The sequence below is a fragment of the Leuresthes tenuis genome, unplaced genomic scaffold (assembly GCF_036924035.1).
Source record: "Leuresthes tenuis unplaced genomic scaffold, fLeuTen1.0.hap1 SCAF_13, whole genome shotgun sequence".
NCBI lineage: Eukaryota > Metazoa > Chordata > Actinopteri > Atheriniformes > Atherinopsidae > Leuresthes > Leuresthes tenuis.
This window is the reverse complement of record NW_027325367.1, coordinates 11,316,517-11,330,987: the sequence shown is the minus strand read 5'-3', so window position 1 is coordinate 11,330,987 and position 14,471 is coordinate 11,316,517. Positions and strand designations below refer to the sequence as shown.

Here is a 14,471-nt window from a genome sequence, read left to right as displayed (position 1 = left end):
AGGTAAGTCCAGAAAGTTAACAAAATTCTGTCTATTTGGGCTGGCACAGCAAGACCTAAGTCACTGAGCGGATATTTAGAACCCTCTCTCTTCAGATAAGGAAAAATTTCAAACATTAGTTTGAAATGTCGCCGTCAGCAAGAGGCAAAAAACCCAGAAACACCGCAGAGCCACGATGAGCTGTCAGCTGAGGGAGAGAAAATAAGTGAAATACGCCAGTGCAGGGCTGTGATCAGCACGACTGCAGCCAACTCATATAGAATAGATTCATTATGAAGGGTATACAAAATAGAAATGTTTAGTGACCACTGTAGAGTCTGGCGTCAATGCTGAGCAACAATACTACCGTTTTTTTAAAGCGAAAGCTTGACTTAGACCCAAAAGTGGTCGCTGTCCAAGGTAAATGGTGTGAGTGTTTTACCAATGTTTCTCATTTATCCATCCCCACAGCCAAAGTGGTAGAGCTGGGTTCCATGTGTTTCTTAAGAAAGCTTCTGCATGTTGAAAAGTTGGTTACTTACCAGACATCTTGCCAGTGATGGACAACCTTCTCCACCACGTGAGCTGCAGCCACAGACGAGGATGAGTTAGAAATGCGTTTTGTGCGAGGGTAGAAGCTGACTCCAGCTGGACGACATGCAAATTTCTTGTAACCTTTTACCCATTTCTGCAACAAATCACCCATTGTTTTCAGCTCAGCACACACATACTCAAATTATTATTGTTAGTATTATCATTATTGATTTAGTTTTTGCTCCTGTAGAATCGAGCAGTAGAAAGAGCACCTACAGTCAGGTGGAATGTGGACTAATACGCTTTGTCAGGTTCTTGATGAAATATCAAAAGGTGAAAACAATATAGTATGCAAACCTCTCTGTAGAAGAATGACATCAGTACTCTCACTCCTATTGGATATCTGATATGAACACATAACACAAAATCTTTGAATTAAAGATTAAACCAATGTGTTTAATTGTTTGCATGAAAAAAAGCAGTGAAAAAAAGGTCAGTGGAAGTACTTTTATAAAGGCAATTTTTCACAAGTGGTGCTTGATTCTATTCAAATTCTGGGAATTTATGCTGCATTTAATTTTTTTTCCTGAAAGTTTTCAGTTCTTACTTTGGTGTTTTGCACCTCACCGTAGCGAAAGGAGAGATTCAACTTGCAATATTTTTTGCAAGCAACGTGGTGGTCCCACTGAGGTAGCTTAGTACAGACCCACACCTCTCACATGCTCAAATATGCACACATTTCACTGATTTCCAGGTGCATGTGTCACAAAAAGGTCTTTGGATACTTTGGGGAGAAATATTTAGTTTAATGTAGTTGTCAGTGGAACAAGTGATTTGCCAAATTTCACAAAATAAATGACATAAGCACTGTGCAAAAGTGTACATACTAGCTAACATTCATTCTGCAACAAGTACGGCAGCCCTAGTAACTGCTTGAGGGGATTAACAGCAGTTATATAGTAACAAGTTAATATCTTGTTTAAGTATATATTCCATAATATGCCTATTAGCAACATTACCCACATGGCCACACTTGCAGACTAGGCTTCTTAGCTACAGCTGACAGAGACACTAATATTATCCAGCTGGAGCTGATTTAGTTGAGTATGTAGAAATTAGCCTTTAGCAAAGAAGGTAAAGAGCATGAAATAGAACAGTCAGACTCAAATTGTGCAATTCTTTGTCTGAGGCTGAGCTTTGAAGCAATACAACTGAAGAAACTGATGCATATTTCCTTGGATGTTGAGAACTTGCTAAGGTTAAATATACATAAATATCGAAACCTAGGGAGAAGACAAACAGTGTTTGTGTGCAGCGTGCGAGTCTGTCTCCATCTACTGAAGCCTAAACCAAACACATACACCAACAGCCAAGCACATACAAAGGTGGAGATAACCAATTCTTCAAGATGCAGTACCTTGGGGACCCCCGTCTTTATTCCGCCGTGTTGGAGTGTGTTTTTAACCCAATGTTTGTGCGTGTGTGTGTGCATGTGCTGCGAGTGTGGAGGACCTTGTAAACAGAGAAGTAGCGTCTGGTTCAGTAAGGTCATAACATTTACACAGCTCAAGGCCATTATGTGCCACTAACAGTTTGTCACCTACACTCCAACCAAACAATGATCCGTTCTGTCTCTCAAAACACAAGTAACACCACAAAGAAAGAACTGCTCAGAAGGGCAGTGCAAGCATACAAACATACAGTGGCATGTAAAGGTTTGGGCACACTGATCAATAAATCTGTTAATAACTGCCTGAGTAAAGATCTGATTTCTAAATCAGATAATTCCTTAATATCCAAAGCAAAATCCTATTTGTATTTTCATCTTTTGCACTTAAAAAACAGAAAGATGTGCGTCAATGGTTTGACAACCCTGTGAAACTCCACTTGTCAAGTACCTCAATTGTAAAAATGTTCTCTCACCATCTAAGAGTTATCACCATTCTTATTTGGGTAATTTACACCCATTTATTCTGCAAAAACAAATAAAATATATTTTTTGTGATTTCTGGTGATGTTCAGGTCAGGGGGACTATGAGTACCAGGGAAAACCTAACCCTCAGTTAGCTCCTGTTTGGGTTGCCCATTGTCTATTTTGTCATCTAGTCTATTTTGAAGATACTTATACTGCCATAAAAGTGATAATTTCTTTCACCTTTTATTCCCCATCAGCTAGTTTTACAAACGTATGATGTCTGCATTTGTGGTCTTCCAGGCCTCAGCTTGGCCCTCAACTTTCTCTTCAACTGTCATTGTGAACCAAGAAAACACTTCCTGCTACCAAAGTTTCCACTCCCACTGGCTGCAAAGTCAGAAGCATGATCCATCCACTGCCATGCTTTATAACTGGAGAAGTGTTATTTCCACATAATTCACCTTATTGTCATCCAAACATACCTTAGCTCATTGTGGCCAAAAACATAAATTTGAACTTGAATTTATATGGTTTGTTTCGATGATAACTGCTCCACGAAGGTCATATTTGTGCAGGTGTGGCTGCATAGTAAAACAAAGTATTACCAGTCCAAATCTTGCTAAATCATTGTCAAACGAGAGCTTTCATTTGTATGTCTCGCAACCCTTCAAGCAGTTCTCTCTGAATGTTTCTTGGTGTTCCAGGTCTCAGCCCGACCTCCACAATGTCAGTTAACTGCCATAACTTCATCTCAAAATGAAATATATATTGTTCACATAGTCTTTTCCTGCTCGGTGGTCATCAGTTATATTAATTTTCAGACAAGCTTCATAAAAGTAGCCCAAGGCTGCCGATTGTTGGGACAAGGTTTGAATTGAAGAAACAATGATGCGTATCTAAATCTGCATACCTTGGCCTTTACAAGCTTTGATTTTAAACATACCATAGGGAATCATTTGCTAGTTAGTTACATTGTTTTTGTTACTGCGATCAACGTAAGGAACAAAGTGAACAAGAAGAACATTAAAAAAGAAAAAAACACATCACAAACAACCTCTTGAAACATGAATCTCCAAGTCAGCATGGAGACAATAATGCCACAAAGACAATTATATATAACGTATGAAACATTCATGACAGGGGAGCATAGCCCCCTGATCTCGACTGCAAGATTACCTTCAGCACCTACACAAAAATAATGAGATACGGAGATTCGGGATTGGGACCAGAAGCACACAAAGAGGGGAAAAAAAGGTCTATAAATCTCATTGGAAAAATCTTACTTTCCTCAAATAATGTAACATTGACATGGATATGAATTCCAGTAAGCATATTTCAGAAAAATAATAATGCTTTACAACATTTACAATTACCGCAGCAATGCCGTGTACTGTGGAGACCCGAAGATCACACGAAAGGCAGGGAGAAAAGTGAGACGACAAAATCTTTGTGCTTCACAGCTTTCTGCAAGCCAGTCTCCTTTCAAGCACCACAGGGACTGTGGCAACCTGACAGCGGGAGTTTGACTCAACCCTGCCGCACTTCCATACCTCAACAACAATGTCGAGCAAAACCACCAAGTCTCAACAACTAAAGCTGATGCTACAGTCAAGCAAGCATCTATTTTTAACTTTTTTTCTAGACTGTCAAACTCGGGTCGTTCATTCGGTTATGGAGACTTTTGATTCAGTCAGGTCACACTGAGACGAAATACACAACTGTTTTCACACTTTGTCACACAAAACATCATCTTGGTTTTTTTCCCCTGACAGCGGAACACAAATAAAGACCAAAGGGTGATCTGTGAATGAACACGCGTTTACAGACGGCACTTTTAAATCATTCCCTGGCATCATCACACTGGAGGTAATTAATAGAAAGACATTGCGTTCTCTTTCAACCTCAAAAACACATTTCAAATGATTTCATTTGGGTCGTTCTGTCGTTGTCATGTTCAATTTGTTAAAGGACAGTGATGCTTTGATGCCTATTCACAGCATGTAAGGGTTAAGTTGATGAAGTGACATATATATCGCTGGACAGGCACAACATATCGGCACGTCGTTATTTAACCCAAAGAAAGTCAAATACGACAACTTGTGTTTCAATCTATCCAATAAGGTTTTTTGTTTTTTTTAAGTGGACAAAGAGAAATCTGGAATATTTGTTTTGATAGCGAAGAAACTGCTGTCTAAGTGATTTTTGAAGTAGCAGTGTTTGATCCCTGGGGAGTTCACCAAAGTGTCAAGATAATGAAAGGCTCAGACTTACAAATTAAATCAATAGGAGGCATAGTGTTACCACAGGCTACAGTATCAGGAGTCCTGCATGAGAACTCCTGAATCAATGACTCTAAACAAATCCAATAGCGTGTAGGATACAGTATTTACTTAGAAAATTTGACTCTTGACAATAAGGGACCTCTGTGGTATAGGGACCAGGCAGCGGTCAAACCCTTTGGTCATGAGAGCGCCTCTACATTACAGAAGCTTATTGACTTGGACTAATATGAGTGCAAATCAATAGAGTGAGAACGTGGTCCTCACAAGTGGCCCCAGCAATGCTGAAAAAGCAGTTGTGTGAGGAAAAGTCTGTCATAAATCACAAAACACTGATCAAAAAGGTTTGGCCACTGCACTTACTGAAGATATTGATCTGGGATGAACGTAGCATTGTTACAATGCAGTCACTCTGAGGGGCGTGGGGAGGGGGCGGCATCGTACCAGCACAAATCCTCAAAGGGGACAAGTTAGATCAAAACCCAAGTTCATTTCATGAAGGTCCAAAACAAACTTAATCTATAGAACACCAGAAGGTGACAAAATTTATCAATTTGCTGACTTATCCCATAGTTTAGAAAGCATTGATATGTGTAGATGTCCTGATATCTTCCCAATGAGTCACAGTAATTGGAATATAAAAAACAAGCACTGATTATTTAGAAATAGAGCCTATAGGCCTTTAGCTATACAAAGTTTGTCATAGACAAAAACAAATGTTCACTGACCCCGTTGTTAAGGAACATTATAAATTAAATTATTACAAACAACATAGCTGCACAAAGTTAATCCCTCTGAACCCTGCATTTGGGGATTGTCAAGGCAAAAGGATTTGTCAGATTACTCTGGTGTCAGGTGGGGAGTTTGACTGGGGCGGTACACCTGTCAAACGGCAACGCAGGTGTCCTAAGGCGAGCTCAGGGAGGACAGAAACCTCTGGTGGAGCAGAAGGGCAAAGGCGAGCTTGATCTTCATTTTCAGCACGATACCAGACAGGGGCAGAAAACTACTGCAATGTTGTGAACCTGATGCAGCAAAATTTGTTTTTCATCCCCAAGAATCAACAAAACAGAAGTAACGAGCAACTTCAGAGCACACGGATGATGAAACCTGGTACAAAAGGGGCCTTTGATTAACAGAACTTCACTGCAGCGAACAGGCACAGACGCACATCCTTTGTTCCATTAATGGTGCAAAGCTGATGTGCGCTGAACTGACATGAAAGCCAAATCTTGGAAGCTCACAGGCGAGCTCACAACGATCTTTACTTGGTAACATTTTTCACAATACCGTCTGGCAGAAAAAAAGTTAACTCCTCAAACTCCACCAGCACATCCTGGCAGGCTCACTTACTCATTAAATATCCTCAATGCATTAAATATGACTTCATTTGAAGCCATTCTCTTGCTCTTTTCAGATCCTTGTTCCATTTGAGTGAAAAGCCAGACCCGGTTATATGGGTTGAAATAGTAATCTCTCTTGATTTCGAGCGACACAACTCCGCTTTACATTTTTATACATCTTTCCAGTGCTACAAATAAAAGCCTACTCATGTATACTTAAACTACACAGGAAAACAATGGCAGAAGCAGTTTAAGTCACCGTAGCCTAAGCTGTGCCGTGCTCCGGCCACATTGCATAACTGAACACGTACTCACGCACACAACACTGGATCTAATAGGTTCCATAGCATACCATCGAGAAGAATGAACCTTGAAACTGAGAACGCAAATGAGGAAAATACAAGAGGAGCAAAACTGTGACATAGCAGATTGGGGAAAAAAAAAAAACTATCATGAGAGAAGCTATAACTATCCCTGTGTCTCTTAAAACGATGCAGTCACTACTATCACTCATTTCATTCCCAATTCATTATCAAGTTTATAGAAATAATAAGGCTAGCGAGCCAAATCTCTTTGGCACCATACATTATTAAAATGTAACACATACTGCTTCAAATAAAAGCAAAGAATCAAATTAAATATAAAAATTGAGTCTATCTCAGCAGCTTATTGCTAGTGGCAAGAGTTTATGTCACCTTAATCCTTCAGGAATTTGCAAATAAATTTAAAATTCAACAAATTCCTGAAGGCTTATTCACAAAGAGAATCATCCATACATCCCCATGGTGAAGCTCCCTAAGGGCTTTCCTCTTGTGCATGCTTTTTGTGGGCACCAATCTCTGTTTTAACACTTAACATTGTTCCCATTCAGTGGTCCAGGGACAGCTCATGGCTCAGTGAAGTTTCCCAGTGACTGCAGGAAAAGCTCAAACAGCAGCACAGACACTGAGTGAATCAGAAGAAAGATTAATGATGAAGATATGTCACAGCCAATCTGTGCTACGGCCAGAAGCTGCACAGGGCCCCGTCAGTCCAAGCGGTTAATGCAAAGCCTTTGTGTGTACAAAGCTGCTTTTGAAAACGCGTGCACCCATGTCTGTGTGCATGTGTACACTCTCTCTTTTAAGCATGCCATCATATGAACAATACCTGCATACATATTCATTAACAATTCCATAACTAATCCACTATTGTGTGTGTGCATATGTGTGCATGCTCAAAAGTGTGTTTCAACTGCCACCCCCGAATGTCTAGACTGAAATAATACCTCTGTTTGTGCATAAGTGTTTGTGTGTGCCCACATTTGGATGTGCGAGTGCTCTGATGTCTTGCGTCTGTCGATGAGATAATCTGGCAGCGCACGGACTGACAATTTGATCTATTGATCTAGCGTCTTGCTGGCTCACTGGGAGTCTATGAGTTATGGTGCTGCCATTTCTTCTGGCCAACACCAATAAAGAGGTGAGTCGTTGACATTGTTACACACACGCGCACAGCTGCAGTCCACCAAGGAAACGCACGCATAAGCAAACACTCAGATATGCAAATGATTGTAAAAACTATGGCGATAAGCTTCCAAAACTGTCGATGGACAGTTGCAAAATCTGCTGTTGACACCATATATACCATCTGTTAAAAAAGGTGCACTGGAAAATTTGTTAATTGATGGGTCGACACCGTGAACTAGCAAAGTAAAAATGTTTTGTCTTAAAAAGTCTTGCTTGAACCATACATGGGCTCTATCCAAATGCTGAAGGGCTGGTGATTATACATCCTATTCAAAAATATGTTGCATTTCTATTTACTGTCGTTTTAAGATGCAAGAAATTGGATAAATTGTAAAAAAGAAAAAAAACAGGAAATGGTTTCGATTTTCTGATTTAGAGGAGGAAACGGCCGCCAAAATAAAAGAGATATTCATCTTTTTTTTTTATACATTTTAGATGTGACTATGTATTGTATAATGAAGTTGTACCTGTCACCATAAAAGTATCTGATGGCACTTATGACTGAATTTGTCCTGCTTTTTAAAATGCTGTTAATGCACACGTATCTACAAGCAGCAGACATATTTGGTTTGGATTGAAACAAGCTGCTTGTAGAATTCGCAATAACTCTTGCAGCACAACAACAAACATGCTGCAGCACCAGAAAGTGTTGGAATTACATATCTGGAGAAAAAAAAAAAAAAAAAGTGGACCGAGGTTGCTGAGATCCAGCAAATAAATCGATCCAATGAGCAAACCTTGTAGCAGCTAATATACAGCAAAGACAACATTGCTCTTTTGCTCAACAACATGTAGAATATTGTGCAGTGCACATTAAAAATAATATTCAAAACATAATAATAATTCACATTTACATCCCATCAAATGCCACCACTTTTGCCACCATTGTTCTGCAAATTGATATTGCGCTTAGTTTAGAAAATAGTAATCAATATATTCTCTCAAGTTAATGGTTTACACTCAACATCAACATCTGAACAGATTCCGACCCACTCTCAGTCCCAGTTCATCCCACACTGAGATGGAAACTTGCTGCGACAGTTCTGAACACAAAAGGGGCCCAAAAACAGACGCGTTCTAATGGCAATGTGTGCCGTAAAAAGAACTTGCATCTTTAATTCCTAACGATGATGTTTTTCTTACCTTAACCCAGTATTTTTTTATGCTTAATGAAGTAGTAGACTGCAGTGCCAGAGGGAAAGAAGTCTGCAAGACCAGAATTTTAAAAAGGGCTAAAAAAAAGGGGTGAAAAAGCAGTTTCAAGTTTGAACTCAAACGTGAGTCTCATGCTAAATAGTTGGGTGACTATCTCCCTCCATCACTTTGCCTTTCTTATACAGTCTGTGTAAATTGTTGCTAACCCAGCACCATAGAATGATGTTTTCCTCTGAACATTTACCATTGGTGTAGATGGTGTGTCACTTATATGAGAAATGAGAATATACGGCTATAGAGCAGCTCCCTATGCATTAGAAACTGATGCTACAGAGCTAAGCCATGAAAGAAAACTGAGGGGCTATTGACCAAGGGACTGTAAATGAAGAGTTGGTAATAAAAATGTGTTGGAGAACCATGTCATGCAAGTACGATAAAATATGTTAACTTTTTTTCCTGTTGTCACTATTATTCCACTTCAGCAATCTGGTGAAACTTGAGGACAACACGTGTCCATGCGGCATCAGTGGAAATCATTTTATTCAGTCTGGTCACAAAATCAAACAAAATGCCGGGAGCTTCCTTTAACCTCTTGCTACCTTAGGTTAACTCTGAAAACACTTCATGCACCATTTAAGCACACAGCATTCCTGCTCATTTTTTAAATGACACAGGTAGTCCAATACACAGTTAATATGAGGTGACTGCTTGTGCAGCAAAACCTGTTTTCTAAAGGCTCATGACTTCATTTTACTGCTGAGATATTGTGCAGAAAACAAATGAATGTGTGTGTGCTCCTGGGCATATCTGAGTCAGTGCATTACCACACACAGATCAATAAGGATTCTATTCTTGGCCATTAGATCTTGGAAAAAAAAAAAAAGGATAGCCTGCCTCCCCCAGCCTTTCCCATCTTTTTCCTACTCCCTGCTCTCCCTCATCTACTTGCATGTGCACCACAGCCAACCAATGTCTCTATTCTTCCCTTTTCCCTCCACCAGACAACACCAAAGGGACATTGTCATCTTCCCAGCTGGACAGTGAAGGCAGAGGCAGTGGTGAGCATCAAACATGGGGCAGTTTTAGAGGATAACTCAAGTGATTGGCTTTGTGACTAGAGGGATCAGGCATCTCCTCAGAGGGTATACACACAGACGGGTTCCATTTCTCCTTGTAATTCTCAATCCTCAGTGCCACACTGCCAGGCTGAGGCCCTTGATCTCCCACTTCCTGTAAATCCTCCATGAGAGAGGGGCAAAACCAACAGTCCTGGCAGGCCAATCAGCCAAACAGACAATACATACAAACCTGTACAGACATCTGTATACACCAGAAGCCCCTATCTGTAATAATAATCACTTCCAGGATTTAGAGATGTATCAGCGTAGGAGTCCTAGGACACCTTTCATAAAGACCTACAACCAGTGAAAATGTTCACTAAAATACACTGAAGAAAAAATACCCACATGCGGCAGAGCAGCAATGCAAAAAATAACGAGTCATGAAACCTCCCATTCATCTGTGCCACGGTGGTATCGTCATCAGATACAGAATCAGGGCTGACTAAACAGCTAAATAACAGGGGAGGAGAACCAGCATCACTGAAAAGATATATGAATCCCAATTCACCTTCTCCTGACTCTGATAAGACTATCTGATCCACATCACTCAAACACATCAGATTCTTCTGTTCATTCAATTTCAAAGTGACTAGTTTTAGCTTGCAGGAAACCAACTCAGAATAATCTGATGGCAAATGCATTTATATCTCTAAGCTGATTGGTGACAGACTTCTAGGTTGCAGATGTTTCTTATTCTGTGGAGGAATGCACCAGCCATAGGAGATAAGCCCCATTAAGCCTATGTGCCACTTCCTGCAAAAGCCCCAACATAGAGCTTCTACCTGAGGAGGGATTTTGTCTCCCATCTACTAATACATGTGTAGCAATGACAGAATGTGCTCCGGTGCAGTTATAGTTTGCGTCAAATCTGTAAATCGTTGGGACACGTCAATCATCTCAACAAAAGGCAGTCGGCTGTCTGTCCACCATTTTTACTCTTCTTTTTTTTTTTTTACCAAGTAGGTATTGAGAAAATGGTTCTTCAGACTGTCTGACTCCCAGCATAGGTGGACAAGACTGAGTCACAAGCATAGCTGCCAGCAGGTGGAAAAGAAAGACAGCTCTTCATCACACTGTAATGAGCTGGCGAAGGTTGTTGGACAGGCAGGAGAACACATGGAGGACCTGTAAAAGCAGCCTCACACTGGCAAGCTCGCAGGCGTTATCCAAAGCTATATGACTCCCTGTAGTGTCATTTTATAGCAAGCTGTTGTCTTTGTTTTTGTAAATGTCCTCATATTGCAAGACAGTCGACACAAGCAGCCACTTGTGCTGAACTGAACACATACTTCAACATGTACCTCATTGTCGTGATATCAGTAAAAGCAGCTAAAATGAGGGATTCAGGGGCTGCAGAATTGTTGATCCATAGTTTAACCATTGCTTTGCCAGGTTATACGATCTGAAAGATGGAAGTTTAAAACATAGAAAATGTTGTGTAAAAAGATTTTATTCCCGATGCTGAAACTTCAAAAGCAGACCAAGAACTCCAGGGCACTATGAACCGAAGCCATCAAAAACTCCTCAGCACACTCTAAAAATACACTGAAACTCGACCAACTTACATGAGCATCCGACTATGGCAGCTCAGACATCTGTTCACTTACCTGCTGCTGCCTCCCAGGGATGTTGCCACAGGCCACAGCTATCTTTAACAGCTCAATGGCAACTGAAAGGATACAATCTGAGAGCTCCCCTCTGGGTGCCGACGGCCAGGATCTTCTGCACAGGGTCAAAAGCCATGGAGGATGGTTGATAGGGGAAGCCATGACGGACAGTCTGGTGTCATAGGCAGAGAGATGGGAAGGAAAAAAAAAAGAAGAAAAAATTAATAAGAGAATATCAATTTGCATTTCACAGCAAGGGTGTTGTTTTGTCCGAGGATGTCACACACCTGATTCTGGTAAACAAATAGCCCAGATAAATGTAGAAACTGTTATGAAACTGAAATAAGAAGCTTAAAATTGTGAAGACGTGAGAATATGATGGAGAGGAACAAATGTTTTTTCTTTGCATGAGTACCCTGTTCTTCATGATAGGCTGATATTTGGTCTCACCATTTAGAATCCGTTTATAATCACGGGCCTATTTTGAGATTTATTCTCTCATTTCTCTCTTTTTATGTTGTTTTCCCTTCTCTCTGTGCCTCCCACATGAAGTCGTGATTACACTGAAGTCTGGAAATAAAGTACATCAATATGGAGCATTTGTGCATGATTTGTCACAGGGCCTTCCGAAGGCCTGTATGACACTGAAAGGTGCTCCTCACTCTTTATATTGTGCGACTGTAGTTTTATGGCACCAGTATGCCGTTGGCGGGCTGCTGGATTTGTTTGCTTAGTGGCAGAAGGCTAAAGCAGATTACATAAGAAGCACTCAGTGCAGCAGAGACACCTGCTTTCCTTGCAGAGAAACATTACAGACAGTTGTTGTCCAGGCAGACAGTTGTGGTGCAGGAGGGAGTGTGAAGTCTTGCTCAAAGACATTTTAAAAAATGTTTATCCACACAAAGGACAAAGGACTTCCCTGCAGCAATCGGCATCTGCACCATCCAAAAATATGTTCTAGTTTGTTAATGGCAATGTATGATGACGGCTAATGTAAAGGTTATATTTTTAGTGCTGCATTGTCTCAGAAAGGCAGTTTTTCTAATGATAGTCGTGCAATTAAAATAAATCAAAACCTTAAAAAAAATTGATCCACAATCAAGCCTAGAACATCCACATGGGTCAAATATGTGGGGAAATCAATGGCAAACACACGGTGTGGTCTATTAAAACCCCACACCACCCCAAATCACTGGAGCACAACTAGGGAAATGCTGAATTAAGTTTATATGGGGTAAGAAGTAGCCTGCACAGCATGAAAATTGCATCAGTGTTTAATTATTCCATCCATTGTTCTTGTGGCCAACCCCCCCCCCCCCAAAAAAAAAAAAAACAACCCCCCCCCCAGTCATGTCAGGCAGCATCATTCCCCACAGGACTAATGATGCGGGGATAAACCAGCGTGCTTTAATGCGTGTCTGTGTGTGAAAGATGGAGACAGAGCAGAGATGTGCAAAATGTGCGTGTGTGGTGGTAAATATGGGGGACTGGTGAAGGAAAGTCAAGGAGTAAGGGGAAGACACACAGCCCCACACACACACACACGCACACACGCACACATCACAAACCACCGTTTTGCTAATCCAAACCCAGCAGATTATGCAAGAAGGGATCAGTTCAGCCCAACCCCTCGATATGACAGCTCATGCCATGCGCACAAACAGCAAACTCTAGGATTTTGCACAGAGTGTTCTAACGCGTGTCACCAATGTAACTGCTAATTTTTTTTTAAAATAAATGCAGAGGATGCAAAGATGCAACTGATGTTTATTTCCTTGTTTCCAGAGCGCACTCGCCACAGAATATGCGCATTGATGGGTATGTTTTATACGAAAGCACAGGACGCTTCAACGATTCTCTTTCTGAATGAATAAATAAACATTTAAACATCACCTGAAAATAGTTAATAGGAATATTAGTGTTACGTGCTTTGATATTTAACGTCTGTGTAACTCACTTGCACCTTCTTCGTCCTGAAATGGGATGAGTCCAACACAAACTATCATAAATCATTTTTGCTTAAACAAATGCACACAGGGGGGCTAATTGTAGCCATTGAAAACAGCTGAAGCTCAAAGCCTGACAAAAATCACCAGTCTCACCCACCTTGCAGAGCTGGAAATGCTCGGACTGGAGAGTCTCCTGAATCAGATGGTTCTCCTGTGGCCCCACTTGGACAGACGGCGTGGAGGAGGACGCCTCTTTCAAGCCGTCCAGCACCTTCCTGATGTTGAACTTCTTCATTTTCAGACTGCAGAATACAAAATTTAAATCACCTGCAAAAGACTGAGGGGGGTAGCCACTTTCTTTCTCACGCGCACACACACACGCGCGTGCGCTTTCTGTCTACTCTGATTTCCCCTGTGAGCCTCACATTTTAGAGCTTTTTCTTTAGCGCAGTGTCCATTTTGGAAAGCTCTGGCGCGCACCGCAGAGGTCGCCTCTTGACGTGGAAATAAATGTGGAGACGGAAGGCTGGGGTGTTGGTGTAATTTGCTCCGAGTCCGTGCACGCTGTGCCCCTCTGCGTCTTGGTGGCTCCTGCTCTTCCTCTCAGCTTCACTCCCCTCCCCTCTCGGCTGTGTGCGCCGCTCAGCCAAGGCGGAAACGCAGCGCAGTAGTGGAGCTGCTGCTGACGCTCTTGCGCATGTCTGACAGAATAGAGGTTTCAACACAAATCCCGCCACCTTGCCAGCCCACTCTCTCCCTCTCTCCTCGTTTCATCTGCACCCAGCGAAAACGCCCCCTCCCTCCCCTCTGTATCACGTACACATATAGTGGGGTTTAGCTCCACTGCACCTGGTGATGCTGGGATGCTGCAGCGTTGTGAGTGTCTGCGTGGAGACAGACGAGCAAACAAACCGGAGTTCTGTCCCATTCTTTCCACTGCACCCTCGCCCTGTCAACCCCGCCTCGATTTGTGTGCTTGCGTGGAAAATTCGCCATATTAGAGGCTTTTTCTGCTGGTGTGAGTGAATTAAAACCCTCGTTTTATCGAACAAGGGAGCTGAAAACAGTGCCGAATGATATA

General features: G+C 41.5%; 2 protein-coding genes across 4 annotated transcripts in view; one reads left to right on the top strand and one right to left on the bottom strand.

The window, feature by feature from the left end:
• Positions 1-14,052, bottom strand: part of stxbp5a (syntaxin binding protein 5a (tomosyn)) — a 95,296-nt gene extending 81,244 nt beyond the window's left edge. For all 3 annotated transcript variants that reach the window (XM_072361739.1, XM_072361740.1, XM_072361741.1), the window contains exons 1-2: positions 13,548-14,052; positions 11,516-11,613 (exon numbers count right to left, since the gene is read on the bottom strand). In XM_072361739.1, coding sequence (XP_072217840.1) covers positions 11,516-11,613; positions 13,548-13,685 — 236 coding nt within the window. In that variant the 5' untranslated portion in view covers positions 13,686-14,052. The remainder of the gene's footprint in view (positions 1-11,515; positions 11,614-13,547) is intronic.
• The window catches only part of LOC140266677 (F-box only protein 30-like), a 146,611-nt gene that overhangs the window by 18,034 nt on the left and 114,106 nt on the right, over positions 1-14,471 (top strand). The window lies entirely within an intron of this gene.